Source organism: Kogia breviceps, chromosome 10 (genome assembly GCF_026419965.1).
Source record: "Kogia breviceps isolate mKogBre1 chromosome 10, mKogBre1 haplotype 1, whole genome shotgun sequence".
NCBI classification, from domain to species: Eukaryota; Metazoa; Chordata; class Mammalia; order Artiodactyla; family Physeteridae; genus Kogia; species Kogia breviceps.
The window spans coordinates 99,720,835-99,744,430 of NC_081319.1; the positions used below are offsets into that span (position 1 = coordinate 99,720,835).

A 23,596-nucleotide genomic window follows, 5' to 3' on the forward strand; every position below is an offset into this window, starting at 1 on the left:
TCCCCCAAAATCCTCAGCCTCTTCCTGGAAGAAAATATCTCCTTGCCTCCTTCTTTTAACTAAAATGTGACTGACTTCTGATGGTACCACCTGTGATCATAAGTGAGATTATTCCATGGGTCTCTCTGCAATTTTTCTTGTTTTGGTATTGCAATGCAAGATTCATTATTTTTTAAATGAGGGTTTTTATTCTGCTATGTGCCAGAATACTTTCAACAACACTAAAGTTATCCCTCTTTAAAGGACCGGTAGAATTCCTCTGTGATGCAATCTGGACCATACACACGTTCGCAGGGAAGTTCTTTAACAACTTTATTTCTTCTAGGAATATTTGCCTATGTTTTCACATCTGTGTAGAAGTCTGTTTTACTAAATTGTATTTTTCTGGAAAATTGTCCATTTTTCCAGGTTCTCATCAAAACTCGGAGGAGTGTGGACAACTGAAAGTTTAAATGTTAGCAAATGAACTCTAGGTTCTGCTCTAACCACACAACCCGCCCCAGTCTTCCTTCTCTAAGTGGCAGCACCATCCAATTGCTAGAAGACGGCAACCTAGGAGGCATATCCCTAAGTCTCCTTCCTTTACCTACCGCTTCCATCTGTCAGTAATTTACTAATTCCAGCTCCCGAACGTATCTGGAATCTCTCCATTTCTCAGCCTCTCCAAAGGCCTCCAGTCAAGCTTTCCTCCTCTACTCTTCTCTCTTCCAATCAAGTTTCAACATAGCAACTAGACAGATTTTCTTAAAATATAAATCAGATTATATCACCATCACACCCAATGCCTTTGCTCAAACCCATCTATATTTTCCTTCACCCTTAGTATAAAATTCAAACTCCTCAGCACGGTCACAGAGGGCTTCCCTGGTGGCGCAGTGGTTAAGACTCCGCCTGCCAACGCAGGGGACACGGGTTCGGGCCCGGGTCCAGGAAGATCCCACATGCCACGGAGCAATGAAGCCCGTGCACCACAACTACTGAGCCCGCAAGCCACAACTACTGAAGCCCACGTGCCTAGAGCCCACGCTCCGCAACAAGAGAAGCCACCGCAATGAGAAGCCCGCGCACCGCAACAAAGGGTAGCCCCCGCTCGCCGCAACTACAGACAGCCTGCGTGCAGCAACAAAGACCCAATGCAGCCATAAATAAATAAACAAACAAACATGGTCACAGAGAGTCGGCCATGCTCCCAGCTTCATTTCAAGTAACTGTCCCCCTTATACGACTATGATGCAAGAATTTTCAGTTCCTCAAAGATGTCAAAGTTCTAGTGTGAACCTTTGGGACCCCTAAGGAGGCTATGTTTCCAAAGGTTCTGTGAGGTCAAAACTATTTTGGTAATAATGTTATTAGAGCCCGCGAGCCACAACTAAGTAGTAAGCCACAAATAAGTAGTACTAAGACTTTACTTCCTTTCTTCATTCTTCCTCTCTCACAAATGTTCAGTGGTGTTTTCTAAAGGCCACATGTTGTGTGGTGTCACAACGGATTGAATCCAGAAGCAGATATAAAGTCTTCTATTAAGCCAGACATTAAAGAGATTTGCAAAAACATAAAACAATGCTACTCTTCTCAAATTTCTTGTTTTGAAGTCTAATTATTTTTCATAAAAGTCTGTTTTTTACATCAGTATGTAATCATTTATTACTGTTATTTTTAATAAATACATTAAAAAACTCAGTCTCTCTTTTTTTTTTTTTTTTGTTTTTTTGCGGTACGCGGGCCTCTCACTGTTGTGGCCTCTCCCGTTGCAGAGCACAGGCTCGGGACGCGCAGGCTCAGCGGCCATGGCTCACGGGCCCAGCCGCTCCGTGGCACGTGGGATCTTCCCGGACTGGGGCACGAACCCACATCCCCTGCATCGGCAGGCGGACTCTCAACCACTGCACCACCAGGGAAGCCCCAGTCTCAATTTTTAATGTGGAAAATATTCACAGATATAACCCACAAAGCAAAAGCTCTCTGGGGATCCTCAATAAATTTTAAAAGTGTTAGGAGGTCCTATTCCAACTAGTTTGAGAACCATTCGTAACCAACCACGGGCATATTCAGTGAGGAGATTTTGAATGGATACCCACCTTCATCACGTATAATGGTACATGGAAGACGACGTGTGTACGAAAGAACTTGGAAAATCTATAGACTATGCTGCCATTATTATTCATTATGTTAACGGGAGTAAATAGCAGAATGGATAACTCAAATTTTGACACTTTTTGTTGTTCTGGTTTGAAATACATGATGTGATCAGAATTATACCCTTTGGGGGACTTCCCTGGCGGACCAGTGGTTAAGACTCTGAGCTTCCAATGCAGGGGGTGAGGGTTCGATCCCTGGTCAGGGAACCACATGCTGCACGGTGCGGCCAAGAATAAATAAATAAACAAATATTTTAAAAGGAAAAAAAGATTAACATCCTTTTTAAAACCACGTGACTTACATTTCTGTGATAAAAGCTGATGCTCAAATGGTAGAGAAAGCTTTACCCGTTATAACTTTATATAGGGATCCCTTTTGATTCAAGCAGGAAGAAAACACTAGAATTTCTCCCAGGGCACAGGCAGTGGAGTGAAGGGCTCCAGTCTACACTCCCCGACCCCCGACACTCGAGAAAGAGGAACAGTGGTCCAAATGGACAGAAGCAGCAGCCTCAGATGGTAACTGACTAACCACAGAGAAAGGAACGTGCAGCAAGATAAACCCATGCTTATCTTGGTTTTAAAGCACTTGTTTTAAAGTACATATATATGTTTAAAATGTTTACATATATATAAGGTGTTTAGAATACATTCTTTCAAGAACACAATTCAGTTTAAATGAAAATCAACTGTTCACACAGAAACCTCTGTATTTTTCCTAAAATCTATTTTAATTTTTTTAAATGTTGCTTAAAAAGAAAACACTTTGTATCCAAAAACACTGAAATTCGGATGATCCTGTTTATGCTTTCCAAAATGTATACTTCCTGAGCGATATCCCAAGCCACGCCCTGTGCCCGGAGAGTGCCACGCAAGTGGCTGGTTAGAAAATAAGGCGGCTAATTAGCTACTTACGTAAGGTTTTACCAACATCAACTGCTCATGCTCTAGCTAAATACCTCATACTTCAACTAAGATACTTCTAGAAAGAATGCTTGTTAAAAATAAATCAATAAATACCTCAGCAGCTGCAGTTCACAGAATGATTTCAGATCATCAGACTGTTTCCCCCAGAATTCCTAAAATTGAACAAAAGGTTGGTTGGTTGAAGGGGTTGACAGTTACTCCACCCGGGAACCGATCCTCTTAAGTCACAGAGAATGTTCCAAACAAAAAGAACTTACCAGAACATCCTCCTCAAGGCGTTGCAGACCCCCAATATCCTTCTCAAGATTGCTCAGCTCTTGAAGAACGAAAGCGTGAAACTGTTCTAGTTTATTCAGTCTGACAAAAACAAAAGCAACAAATTTCACTGGGACCGCTTGGACGTGACACAAGACCTTCTGAATCTTACTGCAAAGATACTTCATATCTTTCTCTAGACGGTTCTTGTCTTAAAAATATACGTCTCGGGCTTCCCTGGTGGCGCGGTGGTTGAGAGTCCGCCTGCCGATGCGGGGGACGCGGGTTCGTGCCCCGGTCCGGGAGGATCCCACGTGCCGCGGAGCGGCTGGGCCCGTGAGCCATGACCGCTGAGCCTGCGCGTCCGGAGCCTGTGCTCCGCTACGGGAGAGGCCACAGCAGTGAGAGGCCCGCGTGCCGCAAAAAAAAAAAAAAAAAATATATATATATATATATATATATATATATATATATATATATATATATATATATGTCTCCTTCCTCTTCTTTCCCCTTGGAAATGTTGTTTGTGAGGGATCCCAAGTCCATAAATTTGTTTTGAACCCGAAACTTACCTGCACAGGTGTATCTGGTTTAAAAGTTTCATCAGGCAAGCCGGTGCTTGCTTTGCAGTTTCTGAATAAAGTGGGCTCCTCCTGTACCTAAGCTAAACCATACAACAGCAAAATGAGTACGTTTGGCTTCAACATAACTACCCACATCGGGTGTGGGCTTTGTATTAAAAAGATGTTGCCTGCACATAACATTCACAGCAAACATTATCACTAAAGAACTGTAATAAGACACCATGCCACGTGCTTCGCGTATTGCCTCAGGCTTGATACCCATAAAGGACAATAAGCTAAAAATAGTAAAACTTATATTCATGCTACTGATACACAAATTGAATACCATGAACAAATTTCCATGATAAATTAGCTCACACTGGTACTGCAGAAAATAAGATTGGAGATCTTCCAAGTTAGTTCAATGAATCTATGTTAGGGTAACATACTTTTCTCAGATTTGCTAATAAATAACTCAGTAGGGATTTATAAATAGTAGGACAAAACGGAGGGGATGGAAGTGCTTTCAAAGTTCACCTTGCAGGCAAGGTTTTGTGACAGCCTGTATGTGCGGAATCTCAACTGGCCACCACTCGGCTGACCTGTCCACGGTCCCCTCCTTCTTTGTCCCAGACACCTCTCTCATCCACACGGTCCCCCCGCCTTCTCTTCCATGTCTATCACTGTGACCAAATCACTGCTTCCTGGCTGTCCAATTTTCTGAGAACGCAATCAACAAGACCAAACCTTTCCATAGAGGTCCATCCGGTCCCATGGTAGCAAAGGGACATGGTTTATAAATATAAACCACAGTTCACAAAGGCACTAAATTCAGTGACCACAGCTAAGACAAACCCACCTCCCCAGAGACTCAGGGACACCTTCACACAGGAAGGATAACAGTGGTATTAATGAATATGAACCTGTTACTTTAAACACATAACGAGCTGGCTTTTCATTTTTAGTGGGCCCTTACCTCGTATTTTCTTTTCAGTTCTCTAGTGAAGTTTTCAAAGGTGGTGATCATTGCAGAACCTTTCAAGTTCTCTGGAATAACTTTTAAGGATGAAGTAGAAATGCCCTCTGAACGAGAAGAACAGAACATTAAATTAAACTGACAAAGGGCTCAAAATAGGTGTGCTCAGTCCACCCGCTGCCCAGAGCACGGACAGTCATTGGAAGCACAGATGCGACCTCCAGAAGCCCCACTGGCTGCCTGGCTGTGACCGCAGGAGGGCTGACTCTGGCCGTGACCCACCAGGCCAGCTTGGCAAGTGTTCATTTCATCCAAACTTTCCCAGCACCTTAAATCAGAGCAACTGATAGTACGTCTAAGAAGCAGGCGGAGGTGTCGCGTAAGAGGCTTTTAGGAGGATGCGATGGGTAGGGCATTTCTAGGGACAATGCTGGCATAACAGCTTCCGGGTGCCAAGGAGTTTTACAAGGGATCTGTAATGTATCAGCTCATTTAATCCTCACAAAATCCAAGTGAGATAGGCACTGTTAATGCCCACTTTTAACACAGATATCACATAACTGGTGCAAGCTCACATGGACAGCTCCAGGACTGGAACCCAGGCTGCCTGGCTCTTAACCACAGCCCTCTAGTACCTCAGGGCTTCCTAAATTTGCCTTCTCGGAGCCTTTTGTTTCAAAGTATCACAGTGTCACTCATCCAGAAGGTCAACGCCACATATGCAGCCTTTTCGGATCAGTCTCCTTCATTTGTACAGAGTGGATATTTTTAACTCAAAAATTTAGCTAATAATCATCACCTAGAGCAGAGACCTGTAAATTTAAGAACACCTAGGCCCTGAAAATTGCCACACAGAGTTTAGAAGCAGAAATCAAATTGCCAGGAGGAGACAGTGCTTGCTTTTATCTACAATGTGTGCAGGAGTGCACTTGTCTCTGAAAGGACAGAGTGCTTAGCTTTTAGGGTCCCGCAGCTACTATGACCTTAACACTGTAACTGCCCTGTAATTCACGCTGGGACATTCCGTGCTGACACATTTGCCACATTCCTGCTTGACCGGCTGCCTGGGGGCACAACGTTACCTGCCAAGTCCGTTTCTTCTGCCGCGGAGGAAAGGCGTCCCGGAGCATCACCTTCTTCCAGTCGAGACTCTTTCGGCTCAGCGAAATGACCGTCCGCTCCGTCTGAAGGCAAGCGCAGTCCACTGATAACCACACACACGTTTCCTGGGTCCTAAATTTATCTTGCTCTCTTTTCGCCAGTTAGTACCTAGCCTGGATGAGCGGCAAGCGAAACTCACTCCCTACTTGTTACAAATTGCTTATCATTTGTCATGTTGACTAAGAACACCGCAAGTATCAAAGCACTACGCCTCCTGGTGCCGGAAAGAGGACCCACGGCAACGTGCGTCCCTTTGATGAGCTCAGGGACGCTCCCCTGAGCAGGATACAGGCTGCGGCGAACAAAAAGCAGGAATGGTTGGCGTCAAGACCACTTCCAGGGCTCTGGGCTGAAGAGCAAGGTGGCGAGGTTCCCGGGCCGACTGGCCCTCGGAAGCTCATCGCATCACCCCGCGGAGGGCGCCACCTGCTGGTGACCCAGGAGCTTCAGCACCGAACTGAGAGCTGCCTCATAAAGGAGCTCAGCGTGGATCCCCGCTAGCTCGCTAGTGACTGAGAGCCTCCGCTGAGGAGACTTAAATACAGATTCTGCTTTCAGTTCAGCATTTACTAAACATTTCCTTTTTTAAAAAAATTGAAGTATAGCTGCTGTACAATGTGAGATGAGCTACAGGTGTACAATACGATGATTCACAATTTTTAAAGGTTATATACTCCCTTTATAGTTATTATAAACTATTGGCTATGTTCCCCACGTTGTACAATATTTCCTTGTAGCTTATTTTATACCTCGTAGTTTGTACCTCTTACAGACTCACAGATATGGAGAAGAAACTAGTGGTTACCAGTGGGGAGAGGGAGGCAGGCAGGGGAAAGATAGGGGTAGGGAAATAACACGTACAATATCTTTTATTTTGAGGTTCAGTTCACCCCCAACATGTCCTCACCCCATGCGGGCCCTCTGTCTTATCAGTGGCATCTCATCACTGTCAATAGTGCTCTAGCACCAGGCCCGACTCCTGCTTTTTACCATCCTCTTCTCTCCCACCACCAAGGCCTGAGGCTCTGCCTGCAGAAAGCATCCATACCTCTCTGCAGCTCCACACCGTGCCTGTCCGAGGCCAGCTCCCGGGAGGAGCTCCTCAGTCCCATCCGTTCAACTGTCATCCCCCAAATCCCTCTCTCGCCCGAGCTCTCTCAGGCAGAGAACCTGTGTTTCCAACTGCCTACCCAGCATCTCCACTCAAAACCGAGTCTCTTCCATTTCTCCCTACCCAGCTGCTCTTTCTTCCCCACTATACACTCAGCCCCGCCTCACACACTTAACTGAGAAAACATCTGCTCTTCTCTCTCTCCTCCCACATCTAGCTAGCCACTATAGATTCTCCCCCTTAAAGTTCTGGAATTTAATTTCATGAATTTGCTCAATGAATATTTGAGTGTTACTATGTGCAGGGAGCTGGGCAAAATGGTGAGCAGATAGTGGGAAAGCAAAGAGGCCAGTTTCCCCTTCTGCATTCCACTGCTCTACCCTGGTCTCCTCCCAGCTCCTCAGACCCGGGGCCACTCTCACCTCAGGGCCTTTGCACCTGCTGTTCTTCTGACCTTCATCCTCCCCCCACCCCCCCATAACTACACTAAGGTTTCCCCTGGCCATCCAAACTAAAATTTCAACCCAACTCCCCAGCTCTTAAATCCCCTTCCCTGCTTAATTTTTACTTAGCCTCTATCACAATATAATATACTACACATTTCACTTTTCTTGGGTATTATGTCTCCCCCACTAGAAGGTAAGGTCCAGTGAGGGCAGGTATGTTGTCTGTTTTGTTCACTAGAATACCTAACATGTAGGAAGGTGGCTGGTGCAGAGTAGGCATCAGTAGACATTCACTGAATGCAAGAATGAATAAGTTTGTAAATGCTGCAGAATATCCAAGATTCTACAAAATAAGATATAGCTTATATTCTAAAAAAGATCTTAGTAAAACAAGAATGTATTCTAATTATCTTATACTAGCAGTGAGGGTAGAGATACAGGAATATCAAAAACCTTAGAGACCAAAATACCTACTACATAAATAACAAACTGAAATTAATAAAATTTAGCATTTTAAGATCTGCTAAAACTACCTTTTGGGAGGAACTGTAAAATACTAACTTTTAGAAATAGCACCATAGTAGGAAATACCAGTCATAAACATCAAAGTGACAGAAGGAAAAGAAAAAGAATTTTGCTATTAAAATTATGCGAAACAGAGAATAGTCACTGTTAAAATAGTTCATGCCCTGTGGTAGTATAGAAGATACATTTTTAAGAAAAATGAATCACTTAAGTTTAAATGTCAACTTAGATTATTTTCAATTAAAGAAACAAAAAGGAAATAGCAAAATGAGAGGTAAAACAAGAGAGATAATAAATATCTAATTGAGAGAAAAGGATGACCAAATGCAGAAAGAGTAAGTGAATAATACCAGATATACAGAAAAAATGATCATAGACGAATGATGGCCTTCATGGGACACCTTTGTTGCTTTGCTACAGTAGAGTTTCCATAAACTGAAAACTTCGGTAGAGGTCACATTCCCACTTGGAAAAGAAAGAGCCCACAACCAGCCTCTCTAATAAAAAAATAAATAAAAAGCATAAGAAAAACTCTCAGCTTTGAGAGGTGCCACTATCTCTTCTCACTGCTCTTTGATTAGGTGTGTTCATTTGTTTGAAAAGTATGGGTGGATATTTTCTAGGGAGTTGCACTGTTTCAAGGCTAAATGATTTTTAAAAATCAAAGAAAGAATCCAGACACAGCACTGTCCTCTTCCAGCCTCAAAACAAAAGAGAGCTCATGCTTGAATCTCACATGGTGTCCGTATCCCAGTCAGGGCCCAAAGAAACCACTGAGAAAGGACTCCAGCCAGCTCCAATTAAGCACCGATGAACAACCACTACGTTTCTTTACATTTCTCTCCTTGCTGCCTGTTCTGTCCCTTCCGGAGTTTTTTTTTTTTTTTTCTCTTCTGACAACATATTTGTAGCAACAGCTCAAAGCATGGCCTTGATTTCGATTTATCATGCTAATGCACCACCCGTGGAAAAGCAGGGCATCTGCTGGAACAGACAGTATTTACCTTCAATAGAGAGACAATCCAGGAACACTGTGTAAATAAGCTGGTTGCCCCCTGTATGAGCTGCTTGGAATTTGTGAACCTACTAAACAGGGATCAACCAGATGGATCACTTCGGGGACATGGAAATAATTTGGCATAGAAAACCCTTTTTGAAGAGGCAACCTTGTTAAGTATTTTACCTGAAACAAAGGAATGGATCTCCAGAGAGAACAGACTCCCCTGGGGAAATCAGTGCACTCCTTAAAGGATGCAGGTCCTAAGTGATGCAGTTGGCGCAGCTTTGTTTCCATGGTAACTGCATGCCTCCTTTCACCAGGACTTTTTGACATTCTCATAAAGGGGTTAAAAGTAGGTACACACAGCACTTCACAAATGAACACAAGCAGTAAACACACCGTGGCTGAAACTAGAGTGATCTCAAATGAACGCTAACTGGTTTGCTGGTGGCTGGTAGGAGGAGAGTGTACGCTTGCTTTTGAACACAGTTGTGTCTTCACTGCCATGAAAATGGAAGACTTCTGCCATCTGAGGAGCTCCTGAACTTATTTTGGGCACAGGCTGTAGAGAATAATTTGGTGTCCATATTACATTTATTTACTCATACTTCTGATAAAACGGTTTTTAGCGCTACACAGAATCAACCCTATGACTAATAACCAAGCTCTCCTAAGTTAAGGCATTAAAAAAAAATCTTATTCTCGGGCTTCCCTGGTGGCGCAGTGGTTGGGGGCCCGCCTGCCGATGCAGGGGACGCGGGTTCGTGTCCCGGTCCGGGAAGATCCCACATAACATGGAGCGGCTGGGCCCGTGAGCCGTGGCCGCTGGGCCTGCGCGTCCGGAGCCTGTGCTCCGCAGCGGGAGAGGCCACAGCAGTGAGAGGCTCGCATAACGCAAAAAAAAAAAAAAAAAAAAAATCTTACTCTGAGGTAACACCCTGTGGCTTAAAAAGATAAAGGCCAGCAACCTTCATTGGAGCGAGAATAATCTTTACCAAAATATCCTTCCTGGGGAGGCACTTTCCTAGCGCCAATTCCTTTGTTTTTTCTACCAATGTGTACTATGCCGAGAATATGAAAAATTAAAGACAATCTTTATTGCTGAATTCCTCAGTCTGACGGGGGGTACTGAAATAGCTTTTGTCTGGATTAACGCATTTTAAAAATCAGTAAATCAATGAATAATACTTAGCTGTGACTATGTATAAATGATTATTCAATATGGAATTATGCAGAGGTTCATCACTGAATGACAGCATTTTCTAAGTTTCTTATTCTGGTCCCTTGGCAAATATTTATTGAATGCCTCTATATTGCCAGGCACCAAAGTAGGCATTCATAGCACCATTGGAACAAAGAAGCTATCCTCCTGACTCCTTCCCAATTCTGGAGGCCCCTCCAAGAAGGTACACGAGGGCAAAATGCAAAATCACGAGTAATCATCCTGTTTGCTTGTAGTTCTGGGAGCACGGCATATCCAAAGCTCCAGGGTAAACGTTGAAACAACAGTCTCTGAGCAAAAGAGCAGAACAGGAGTTTTCTACTGTTTTCCCCCAAAGGACACCAATTTGGAAAATCACCTACTGACAGAGTGGGCTTTGTGGAAGTCTGAGAGTCCCGTGGGGAAGATCTAGCACATTGTCTGAGGAAGAAAAGAATCCAAGATTGGCTGCATTGAAGAGGGTAACAAGGACACTTTCGCTTGAGCCACAACACCACTTGCTCAAAGGCAGCAAGAGATACCCTCTTAGCTCATGATTTCTCCACTGGGGGAGGTGAGAGCGTTTGAGGGGGTACTCAGTTTCCCCAGCTGTGAGGGACCCTGCCAAAGAAGACCGTTTCTTGCTTGCCCCGTCCAGAATACCGAGGTACACTACACGGCTCAGGGGTGGGGAGTGGCTGGGAGAAGAGAATCCAGGGTTCTCAGGGAGCATCAAAGGGACCGACTGTTTCAGGGACTCCATTAGGAAGCCTGCTCATGAGCTGCTGGGGAGGGCTCACCTACGGATCCCCCCGCAACTGGACCGCGGACAGCGCAACCAATCCATATGCCTCACCCGTACACAGCCCCACCCTGTGGCTGGCTCACTTTGCACGCACCCCCCCTCCCCCAGGGGCAATGACCGTGAGAGATAGCCAGCCCTGTTCAGCAGGATGCGGATTAAGCACACACGCTTGAGCATCCACCACTGCCCGAGGGAAAGCAGCAGGAGGCTGCGAGCACCTGGCCTGGCCGTGCAGATTCCAGAGAAAGCGCGATCTGCAGAGGACCCCCCAGAGGAAGAAAAGTGTGGAGCAGGCATAGCCATAGGAAAGGTCTGAGAAAACTTCAGAATCCCTAGTAGACAAAAGGTACTTCCCTCCTGAAGCCAGTCAGCAAAGACTAAAGGAGGTGACTGCTTCTTCAAATATGAAGACAGCAACACAAAACTTCAAGGAACCTGAGAACTCAAGGAAACATGACACCTCCCCAAAACCACAATAATTATATAGCCACAGAAAATGGAGCTCTGCAATTTGCCTAATAAAGACTGCAAAATAGTTGCTTTCAGGATGCTCACTTAGCTACAAGAACACACAAAGACAATTCAATAAAATCAGGCAAACAATAAGCAAACAAAATGAAAAGTTTAATAGAGAAACAGAAATAATAAAAAAAAAAAAACGAACCAAACAGAAACTCTGGAGCGAAAGAATACAAAAGTGAAATGAAAAATGCAATAATAGAGAATATCAACAGCAGACCTGATCCAGAAGAAGAATCTACGTCAAAGACAGCTCATTTATCCAAATTACACAGTCAGAGGAGAAAAAAGGAAAAAGAATAAAAGAGAGTAAGAAAGCCTATATGAACTATGTGATAGCACTAATACACACAAACTATACCATTAATAGAAACAATTCACAGAAACAGAACAATCCTAAAATTTGTATGGAACAACAAAAGACCTCGAATAGCCAAAGCAATCTTGAGAAAAAAGAACAAAGCTGGAGGCATCATGTTTCCTGATGTCAAACTACATTACAAAGATGTAATAAAACAGTAGGGTACTGGCATAAAAAAGGGACACATAAATCAATGGAATAGAGAGCCAAGAAATAAACTCAGGCATATACAATCAAATTAATTTACAACAAAGAAGCCAAGAGTATACAATGGAAAAAAAAAAGTCTCTTCAATATATGGTGTTAGGGGCTTCCCTGGTGGCGCAGTGGTTGAGAATCCGCCTGCCAATGCAGGAGACACGGCTTCGTGCCCCAGTCCGGGAAGATCCCACGTGCCGCAGAGCGGCTGGGCCGGTGAGCCATGGCCGCTAGGCCTGTGGTCCGGAGCCTGTGCTCCGCAACGGGAGAGGCCACAGCAGTGAGAGGCCCACATACCGCAAAAAAAAAAAAAAAAAATAGATGGTGTTAGGAAAACATGACAGGAACATGTAAAAGAATGAAACTGGACCACAACTTACACCATACACAAAAGTTAACTCAAAATCGATTAAAGACTTAATATATGTAAGACTTGAAATCGTAAAATTCCTAGAAGAAAATACAGGCTGTAAGCTCCTTGACATCCATCTTGATGATCATTTTTTGGATTTGACACCAAAAGCAAAGGCAACAAAAATGAAAATAAACAAGTGGGACTACATCAAACTAAAAAGCTTCTGTATAGAAAAGAAAACCATCAACAAAATGAAAAATCAAACTAAAAAAAGGGAAGAAAATATTTTCAAATCGTACATCTGACAAGGGGTTAATATCCAAGATATATAAAGGGCTTCCCTGGTGGCGCAGTGGTTGAGAATCCGCCTGCCGATGCAGGGGACACAGGTTCGTGCCCCGGTCCGGGAAGATCCCACATGTCGCGGAGCGGCTGGGCCCGTGAGCCGTGGCCGCTGAGCCTGCGCGTCCGGAGCCTGTGCTCCGCAACGGGAGAGGCCACAACAGTGAGAGGCCTGCTTACCGCAAAAAAAAAAAAAAAAAAAAAAAAATTATATATATATATATATATATATATATATATATATATATATATATATATATATATATAAAGAACTCATATAATTCAATAGCCAAAAAACCAAATAATCGATTAAAATGAGAGCAGAGAATCTGAACAGACATTTTTTCCAAAGACATACAGACAGCCAACAGGTACACCGATGATTGGAGCAAACCAAAACCACAATGAGATAAACTCACACCTATTAGAATTCCTATTTTCAAAAAGACAAGAGATAACAAGTGTTGGTGAAAACGTGGAGAAAAGAGAACCCTTGTGCACTGTTAGTTGGAATGCAAATTGGTGCAGCTACTATGGAAAACAGTATGGAGTTTCTTCCAAAAATTAAAAATGAAACTACCATATAATCTAGCAATTCCACTTCTCTGTATTTAACAGAAGAAAATGAAAACACTAACTTGAAAATATATACGTACCCACCATGTTCATTGCAGTGTTATTTATAGTAGCCAAGACGTGGAAGCAATACGTGTCCAATGATGGATGAATAAGGAAAATGTGGTGTATATATATACAACAGGGTATTATTCAGTCATAAAATAGAATAAAATCTTGCCATTTGTGTCAACATGGATGGACCTTGAGGGCAAAATGCTAAGTGAAATGAGTCAGACAGAAAGACAAATACTGTATGACCTCACTTATATGTGGAATCGAAAAGGAAAACAATAAACAAAACCAAACTCATAGGTACAGAGAACAGATTGTTGGTTGCCAGAGGTGGGTGAAGGGGTGCAAATGCGTGAAGGGGGTGAAAAGGTACAAACTTCCAATTACAAAATAAGTCCTGGGGATGTAATGTACAAACAGGATGGCGACTATAGTTAATACTTTATTGTGTATTTGAAAGTTTCTGAGAAAGTAGATCTTAAAAGCTATCATCACAAGAAAAAAAAATATGTAACTACCTGTGGGGATAGATGTTAACTCGACTTATTGTCGTGATCATTTTACAATATGTACAAATATCAAATCATTGTTATATACCTGAAATTAATAAGCTACATGTCAATGATATACCAATTTTTAAAAAAGGAAACATCTACATATTATTGGAGTCCCAGAAGGATAAAAGAGGGAAAAGGGGCAGAAAGCTATTTTAAAAAATAATGGCTGATGGGGGAGAATGGATGCATGTATACGTATGGCTGAGTTGCTTTGCTGTGCACCTGAAATTATCACAACATTGTTAATTGGCTATACTCCAATATAAAACAAAAAAATTTTTTAAAATACAATAGGGACTTCCCTCATGGCGCAATGGTTAAGAACCCGCCTGCTAATGCAGGGGGACACGGATTCGAGCCCTGGTCCGGGAAGATCCCACATGCCGCGGCACAACTAAGCCCATGCGCCACAACTAAGCCCATGCGCCACAACTACCTAGCCTGCACTCTAGAGCCCGCGAGCCACAGCTACTGAGCCCTTGTGCCTAGAGCCTGTGCTCCGCAACAAGAGAAGCCACCGCAATGAAAAGCCTGCGCACGGCAACGCAGAGTAGCCCCCGCTCGGCGCAGCTAGGGAAAGCCCGCGCGCAGCAATGAAGACCCATCGCAGCCAAAAATTAATCAATTAATTATTTTTTAAAATAATAATTATGGCTGAAAACTTCCAAAATCTGGGGAGAAAGCTGGACATCCAAGTTCATGAAGCTCTCAAACCCCCAAAAGATTCACCCACAAAGATCTTTTGCAAGACACATTATAACAAAACTGTGTAAAATCAAACACACAGAGAATTTTAAAAGGAGCAAAAGAAAAAAATTTTCTCACATACAAGGGGACACCCATAACGCTATTAGCAGATTTCTCTGCAGAAACCTTACAGGCCAGAAAAGAGTGGGATAATATATACATGTAAAGTGCTGAAAGAAAAAACTGCCAACCAACAATACTTTACCTGGCAAAGTTGTCCTTCATAAATGAAGGAAAGATTAAAACTTTCCCAGAACAGTAAAAGCTTAGGGAGTCATCACCACTAGATCTGCCTTACAAATAGTGTGGAAAGCAGTTTGTCAAAAGAAATGAAAAAATGCTAATTAGTAACATGAAAATACATTAAAAAATATAAAACACACTGGTAAAGTATATATTCAAATTTGGAATACTGTAATATTGTAATACAGTGGTGTGTTAATGAACTCTAGAATAAAGGTCAAAGGGTGAAAATATTTAAAATAATTATAGCTATAATTTCTAATAGATATACAATATAAAAAGAGATAAATTATAACATCTAAAGCATAAAATGTGGGTGGGGAGAGAAAAATGGTAGAGTTTTGTATGCAATAGAAGTTATCAGCTTAAACTATATCACGAAAATGTTTTATGTAAGCCTCATGGTAACCACACAGCAGAAATCTATAGTAGATACATAAAAAAAGAAAGAAAAGGGAATCAAGGCATACCACTATAGAAAATCATCAACCACAAAAGAAAACAGCAAGAGAGGAAGAAATTTTTAAAAACTACAAAACAGCCAGAAAACAATTAATACAAAGGCATTAGTAAGTCCTTACAAATCAATGATTACTTTAAATGTAAATGGAGAGTGGAAGCTAACACAACATTATAAAGCAACCATACTCCAAAAAAAATTAATTTAAAAAAAGAAAAGAAATGTAAATGGATTAAATTCTCCAATCAAATGGCGCAGAGTGGCCAAACGGATAAAATATGACCCAACTATACGCTGCCTACTGGACACTCAACTCAGCTTTAAGGACGCACATAGGCTCATAGTGAAAGAATAGAAAAAGATATTCCATGCAGTGGAAATCAAAAGAAGGCAGGAATAGCTATGCTTATATCAGTCAAAACAGACTTTAAAGTCAAAAAATTTAACGAGAGACAAAGAAGTTCATTACATAATGATAAAGGGGTCACTCCATCAAGAGAACGTAACAACTGTAAATATATATGCACCCAATATCACAGCACCTAAACATTTTAAGCAAACACTAACAGATCTAAAGGGAGAAAGTGACAACACTATAATAGCAGGGGACCGCCTTCTGTGGGGCGGCAGAGGAGGCAGGCTGGTTGATGGTACTTGGGTCCCAGGCCATGTGCTTCTTGACACAGACGTTCTCGTTCCTGAGTGAAAACCTTTGATCTTCCCCTTGACCTTCAGGCACGTTTGGAGCTGGTCAGCAGGTGACACTGCCCTCTCCAAGGCCTGGCAATTGTCACTCTGTAGAGTGATTGTATCTGCCTCAACTTGAATAACAGCCCAGTCTGCCAAAATCAGATTAATTTTGCTTTATTCTGCAAAAAAAAAAAGTTTAGAATTCTCTCACCTCTGTCTTCCAAGTTTTGCAGTTTATGTTTGAAGCTAGTACTTTTCACCAATGACTCCTGGGTCACAGTCTTAAAAAAAAAAAAAAAAAAAAGGCCACAAATACATGTTTTCATGTCAACGTGGTGCTATGTTATCCCTTAAGAAGGAATAAGCTAGTACATTAAGCAAATATAATATTAATTCTGGAAAACCAAATGAATAACCAACAATTAAACAGTACAATACCTCAGACACATTTTCTTCAACATCTGAGTGCTCCAAGGAAGAGAGATCGCTCAGTGGGTGGGGATTTTGAAGTTCTGAGTATTAGAGAGGATGAAGAGTTTTCAGGGAATAAACACACTGAGAGGCAATTGAGGCAATAACGTTTCACTATCAGTCGATCAATTAAATTTCAACATCCCCTGCCCCACCCCCCACAAAAGGGACACAGTTCTTGCAAAAAAAAAAAAAAAAACCCAAACCGAAAACCTTTGTATCTTGCAGGGCATGCATGGGTATTAGGGGTTACAGGTCTGTAGATAAAATGAATAGCCAGTTACCTACTAGGTCAGCACCTTTAGTAGCTGCCCATCTGGCCCCAAATACACAGCAAGGATTCTGCCACCTCAAGGTGGTCCTTCTCTTTCCTCTCTTAGATGCATTCCCTTACTCCTCTTCCTCTCTCATGTTATATTTCCCTCTCGCCTGCTATATTTCCCTCTCTCCTATTTTCCTTTCTCTACTTCTTTTCTTCCAGTGGCAGCTAAACTAAGAGGCCGGCAGTCATGTGCTTGCTAAGGCCATTATGTGCCTGCCGAAGTGCTATGCTCTAAAATGACAGAGGTGAAGAAGACAAAATGCCTACTCTTACCAATTTAAAAGATGTGAATTGTTTTAATAAAATACACTGGGGGCTGAGATAAACCTTACAGGTCAAGGGTTGGCACATTCTGGCCCCTCAGGCCAAATCCAGTCTGCCACCTGTTTTTATAAATAAAGTTTTATGGAAACACAGCCACGCCCATCGGTTTACATCTTGTCTGTGGCTCGTTTGGAGCTACAAATGCAGAGCTGAATAGATGCAACAGAAACCCTAGGGGCCACAAAGCAAAAAGTAATTACTCTGGTCCTCTACAGAAAAAGTTTACCAACCCCTGCAATAAATCATCATTTGAGCTTCTTGTTATTATTATTATTATTTTTTTTTTTGTGGTACGCGGGCCTCTCACTGTCGTGGCCTCTCCCGTTGCAGAGCACAGGCTCCGGACGCGCAGGCTCAGCGGCCACGGCTCACGGGCCCAGCCGCTCCGCGGCACGTGGGATCCTCCCGGACCGGGGCACGAACCCGCGTCCCCCGCATCGGCAGGCGGACTCTCAACCCCTGCGCCACCAGGGAAGCCCTCTTGTTATTTTTAAAGTGGAAGAATACCAGCAATCCTTATGCACAAGCTGATTTCAAGCGTTAAAACAGAATTAAAACAATGTCCTCTGTCTTGTGTTAATGAGGGCATAAAAGAGAAGATCAAGCATACTCTCACACTTTCTTCAACAGATATTAAAAGAAATACATTTTGCTTTTTCAAACTACCTTTCCCAAAATATAATTTTTTTCTACGTAGATTGACAGAAAATCACATACCTATCTTCTGGGCAGAGTCTTCAGGAGTTAAAAAGGCAGAACTACTCTGGAATTTCGTTCCAGCAATTTTTGGAGGTGTGACGTTATTTGGCCTGGAGGTATCTTTCCGTAATGGTGTTAGAATTTTAGCCTAAAATATAGTATTTTTTATAAAGTGTTAACTTGTTTTGAGTGGTTGTGAATATTATCAAAACATTCCAAGACACTTCCAACATCCTTTTTAAATGATTAAGTATTGGATATGCTCCATTTGAAAAAAACAGTAAGACCATAAGATCGCAGGGTTGGAAGCACACTAGGTCAGGCATCAACTGATGACTCTAAGTCAAAGTTCTCAAAGTGCGGTCCCAAACCACAGGCTCGGCAACACCTGAGAACTTGACAGAGAAGCAAATTCTCAAGCTCCAACGACAACGTACTCAATCAAAAACTCTGGGGACAGGACCCAGCAATCTGCATTTCCGCAAGCCATCCTGGTCATTATGAACACTGAAGTCTGAGAACCACTGCTCTAATTCAGGAGTCAGCAAACTACAGCTCACTGTAAATAAAGTTCTTGTAAGTCTAAGTGTTATTGGAACACAACACATCCACTCATCTGAGTATTGTCCGTGGCTGCCTTCACGCTACAATGGCAGAGTTGAATGCCAGAGTTGCATGGCTGCCGCAGAAACCATATGCCCGAAAAGACTAAAATATTTAGTATCTGGCCCTTCACAGAAAACGTTTGCCAACCCCTGCTTCTAAGTTCTTCTCTTAAACTCCAGCACAGAGAAGTGAGTTCTAGATACCAATGTCTGTATAAAGTCAGCAATGCCCTCACTGAAAATCAGCATAGACTTCTTGTCAGTTGCACACCTTACATTTATGGATTCTCAAAGCTTTCCTGTTTCTTCTTTGGTACCTATTTTTTTTTTAAAAAGCTGTATATTGCTAAAAACTGTTCTTTTGGCCTATTTCTAACTGATAACTCCTTATCTCAGGTTGAACTATTCAACAAATATTTAGGTACTTGCTCTGGCTCACAGGCTTGAGCTATAAACTCTCTCTGTCACCTCAGAACATGAGTGTCCCTTAGCCTCACAGAGGGCAGCACCCCGCGCCCCCAGGCTGATGGTAGAAGGCAGGTCGGGCGAGGAGGGCAGATGACAAGCTACTATTAGAGCACTAACAACATTCTGTTTCTATACAGGCAATCAGGGCGCTGCTGATGCCCTCAGTAAACTCTTCAACACTTCGCACTATATTCTGCAGTGTGTGTTCGTGTGCGTGTGTGTGTGTAGATACACATATATAAAATATATGTACATGTATGTATTATATATGTATGTACATGTATTAGATATATATGTATTATATGCGTGTAATATGTACATATATGTATTTTATATAAGTATATACAGTTTGTACATATAAAGTATATGTGCACAATTATATATAATACATATCACATATACATGATTATATATATGTTACATATTTTATATAAAATATCATATATACAGTATATATATATATACACACACTATACTATATATACTATCTATCTATCTAATTTCATTTGACAAAGAACAAAAGCCAACTTCTTAGAGAGATAATTCAGCTAAAAGCATGATAAATTAAGCTCTGAATTGGCCCGAAGGACACTCGTGTCCATGTTCTTAACTACTTTGATATAAAACAAGGATAACTGAGAGGAATTAAGAAACTTTCAGGGCTTATTCAATATTTGAAATGGCTGAAGGCATTTCAACCGCTTGCAAAATAAAGACTTAAATGTTTAAATCATTAAAATATTTGGGAGTAACATGTCAACAGACTGAGAACTAACGGAAGAATTAAACCAAGAAGTTTATTTTAAAATATAAATTCAAAAAAGCATACATTTGCAGGAAATCAGAAGAGCCCAGATTTCAAGCTTAGTGCATAATAAAAATCTTGCAACAAATTTGCAACCAAGGAAAAAAGATCCTAAATTTTTGCCCAAGATTCATATAAAATGTTTAGAAGTCCTTGAAGTTTCTACTGAAAGTGGTTTACATACTAGTAAACCACTGGTTTATTATTCTCATATTTCAGAAAGGAGTTTTTTGAGAAATACAGGTGGTGCAAAGAGATCAACTTGTCTCAAGCTTACACGATAAGGGCACAGGGCAGCCCAGACAAAATTTACTTACTTGATCTTCTTCAAGGTCACTGACACTACTGAGAGGGAAAAGTGGCAAGTCTAGAATGAAAGGGAGTAAGTGTACAGTGGCTAAGTTTACTTATACGAAATACCAAAATACGCACTAGAAGCAATTCCCACAGCTTGCTGAAATGTCTAGCTCTTAGGATCTAATTATTCAACTTTGTTCCTCACACGCAGCATGAATTCTCTACTCCAGATCCTGTTTCTGAATGCTGTTCTCAAGTCTTTCTACTTTTACCTAATGAGAATGCTTCCCCTTCTCCACAGCTCTTCAAATCCTATTCTTCTCCCAAACATTAGCTGAGGTCCCACCCAGCTCTTCCTTGAAGCTTTTCCTGATGATTTCAGCTCACGTCAGATTCCTCTTATCTGAACTCCTTTCTCCATTTATCCACGGCTCAAAGTTAACAATTATTGGTCGATTCCATATTCTTTCATACTGTTTTACATATGTACATTTTCCCTTTCCAGTCTACCAGGGAAGGAGGGCCACATGATCATATCTCTTTGGTACCCGCTGCTCCCATCACGTACTGAATAATTAATACCTGATAATTTATTTGAAAAGTGACTGGAAAGCAAACACACACCAAACTTACTTTTTATGTTTCTTCTGGTTCTTATCTTTTTTCTACTAGGATATGACTTTAGGGATTTCCTCTTTTGGTTGCTGGTCCAAGACAGTTCACTGGCACTACTATTTGAATCTTCATTACTCTCCGAGAAGAGGTGTTTCCTATAATTAAACTTTTACAAACGCAGGTGATACATGAGAACTATTAAAAGGACGTCAGTACAATTTATGTGCAATTAAACACATGACTATGAAGTTAGACAAAAGAGAAGTAACTCTGTCTTCTAGAAGACTGGGCTTCCTTACATAATAAAAGGGCACAGAAGTAAGGAGAAGGGAGGAAAAGAGGATGATTATTTCATTAGTCAGTTCTCCACCAAGCTGCTGTAGTAAAAGATGACACAATCCTCTCTAATCAAATCCTTGTAGCTGTAGACATGGTAGGTAACTTTCCCAAAGCTGATGCACCTGATTATTGGGCCAACACTAACTTCAAAACACTAACCCACAGGACTGAGAACCACCGCTAAAAGTCAGGAGGAGCTTTAACTTGCTTGTTTGAAGCCCATGATCTCTTATTGTAGAAAACAAAATGTCATTTACTGTTCATACAGAGATTTTTTGTTAACGTACTGACAACAGACTTAAAGCACCCTGCTTCCCAAAGCAAGAACAACGATGGAGAGGAGGAAACGGGCCACACAGGAGCAAAACCACATCACTGACTCAGAGCAAAACATTTCTTTTCAATTCACTAACACTTCTGATTCTATTCAGAGTAAATCTCAGCTGCTAGTAGGTCCTTAATACTTCTCTTCTACTTCATAATCTTTTTTTTTTTTTTAACAAAGCAAGAACAGACTTTTGGCTCAAGACCTAATACAAGGAAAAGTACAATTCTATATAACTTGTTATTCTCCGTCATATTTATTTGGGGGCTTACCAACTATTTGTTACAACTGATGCTGACTTTCCATTTCAAAGTGAAATGCTTTATGCATATGGCTGATTCACTTTGGTGTACAACAGAAACTAACACAGTATTGTGAAGCAATTATACTCCAGTAAAGATCTATTAAAAACTAAAAAGAGAAGTGAGGAAAGAAAAATAAATAAATAAAACAAGCTTAAGATAAATGTAACTGAGAAACAAAGAGCAGAGCAATGGTAAAGGTTGAAGATGGTATGCAAACAACTAAAACGTGGGAAGGACTGGCCCAGAACAACGAAAGTGATTCCATTACCGACATCCTTGTTTCCTGCTTTCTGTCACCCTCAAAAGCAGAATCTTCCCTAAAAGCAAAATACATTGAATTAATGGAACTGTTTCACCAACATCTTCTCCTTTCCCAACTTCACAGCACTTTATTTTTCCCTTCACACGCCCTTTGACTGTGAGCCCAACTCATGGGAAGTACCCCATTCTGAGACCAACTTTTTATCTTGCAATCCCTTTCCATACATCTGCCTGCCAACAACTGGCTATTTAACACGAAACAAACCTTTGTTGAGCCCTTCTCTGTCAGGCATACAAAGAGGAGGCTGGCAGGGTAACGTCAGCAAGTAAGCAGTTGAGTGTGACAGTGCGACATGTCCCACCTGGCTCTGCCTTACGATCAACTGGGTGCTAGAAAGGCTAGCTTTTCTAGATGATCAGTGATGTTGAGCATCTTTTCATATACTTATTGGCCATTTGTATATCTTCTTTGGAGAAATGTCTATTCAAGTCCTTTCCCCATCTTTTTAAATCAGGTGGGGGTTTTGTGCTATTGAATTGTAGGAGTTCCTTATATATTATACTTTGGATATTCACCCCTTATCAGAAACTTAGTCTGCTATTATCGAAAAACCAAAAGACAAGTCTTTGTATTTGCTACCATATAGAAACTTGATTTTTTTTTTACGTTAATCTTGTGTCCTTCAATTTTGTTAAAGGAGAGTTGTTTAATGGAGACCGAGTTTCAGAAAGATGAAGATGAAAAAGCTCAGGAGACAGATGGTGGTTATGGCTGTACCATAGCGTGACGGTACTTAACGCCACTGCACGGTACACTTGAAAATGGTTAAGATGGTAAATTTTACATTATGCCTATTTTATCACAATTTTTTTAAAAGTTAGTCTTACACTGTTAGTTTGTGTGTGTATAGTCTTGATAGGGATACAGTAGGAAAATCAAATAGCTAGTTTAAAATCCCACTAGGGGATTATAGATAGACAAGACACTTCAGGGAGCTTTGGGAGACACCACTGCAAGTTAATGATCACTCAAGAAAGCAATCGGAAAATCATGAAACAAAGCAGGCTTGCTGAACAACGAAACTAACAACAAAAACATACATCAAGTCAATGATGTCTGCATCCTGCTGGCTGAGGTTAGTAAGTTAATGATCCCTAGGACATGCTCCTCTGCACATACTAAAAACAAAAATGTAAGGGAAAGGTGACATTCCAAAGTAGAAGACCCTCATCATACTGAAACCTGAGATGACTTACCATATTTTAGCATACATTATCATCCTTCTGCTGATTTGCATAGCGCCAGGACCCTCCTGGTTTGACCACTAGGGACAAGAAAACTCCCCTGCCTGACACGGAGGAGGAGCTGATGAGGGAAGCTTGATGTCTACTCAAGAATGAGGAAGAAAGTGGATTTCTCCCCCCTCCCCACTTTTCCTTTGTTTCTAAAAATGTAACCCATTAAGTGCTAGGGGCAGAGCCCTCTCGCTTGTATCTCTTGTACCCCTCACAAGCCTCCTATACTACTAAACTCTTTCTTTACCTGC

General features: G+C 41.6%; 1 protein-coding gene across 1 annotated transcript in view; it reads right to left on the bottom strand.

The window, feature by feature from the left end:
- The window catches only part of SYCP2L (synaptonemal complex protein 2 like), a 67,899-nt gene that overhangs the window by 5,183 nt on the left and 39,120 nt on the right, over nt 1–23,596 (bottom strand). Inside the window, exons 19-29 of the mRNA XM_067043221.1 lie at nt 22,057–22,105; nt 20,838–20,985; nt 20,225–20,274; nt 18,048–18,177; nt 16,652–16,725; nt 16,425–16,494; nt 5,945–6,046; nt 4,863–4,969; nt 3,896–3,987; nt 3,323–3,422; nt 3,159–3,217 (exon numbers count right to left, since the gene is read on the bottom strand). Of these exons, the coding sequence (XP_066899322.1) occupies nt 3,159–3,217; nt 3,323–3,422; nt 3,896–3,987; nt 4,863–4,969; nt 5,945–6,046; nt 16,425–16,494; nt 16,652–16,725; nt 18,048–18,177; nt 20,225–20,274; nt 20,838–20,985; nt 22,057–22,105 (981 nt within the window). The remainder of the gene's footprint in view (nt 1–3,158; nt 3,218–3,322; nt 3,423–3,895; nt 3,988–4,862; nt 4,970–5,944; nt 6,047–16,424; nt 16,495–16,651; nt 16,726–18,047; nt 18,178–20,224; nt 20,275–20,837; nt 20,986–22,056; nt 22,106–23,596) is intronic.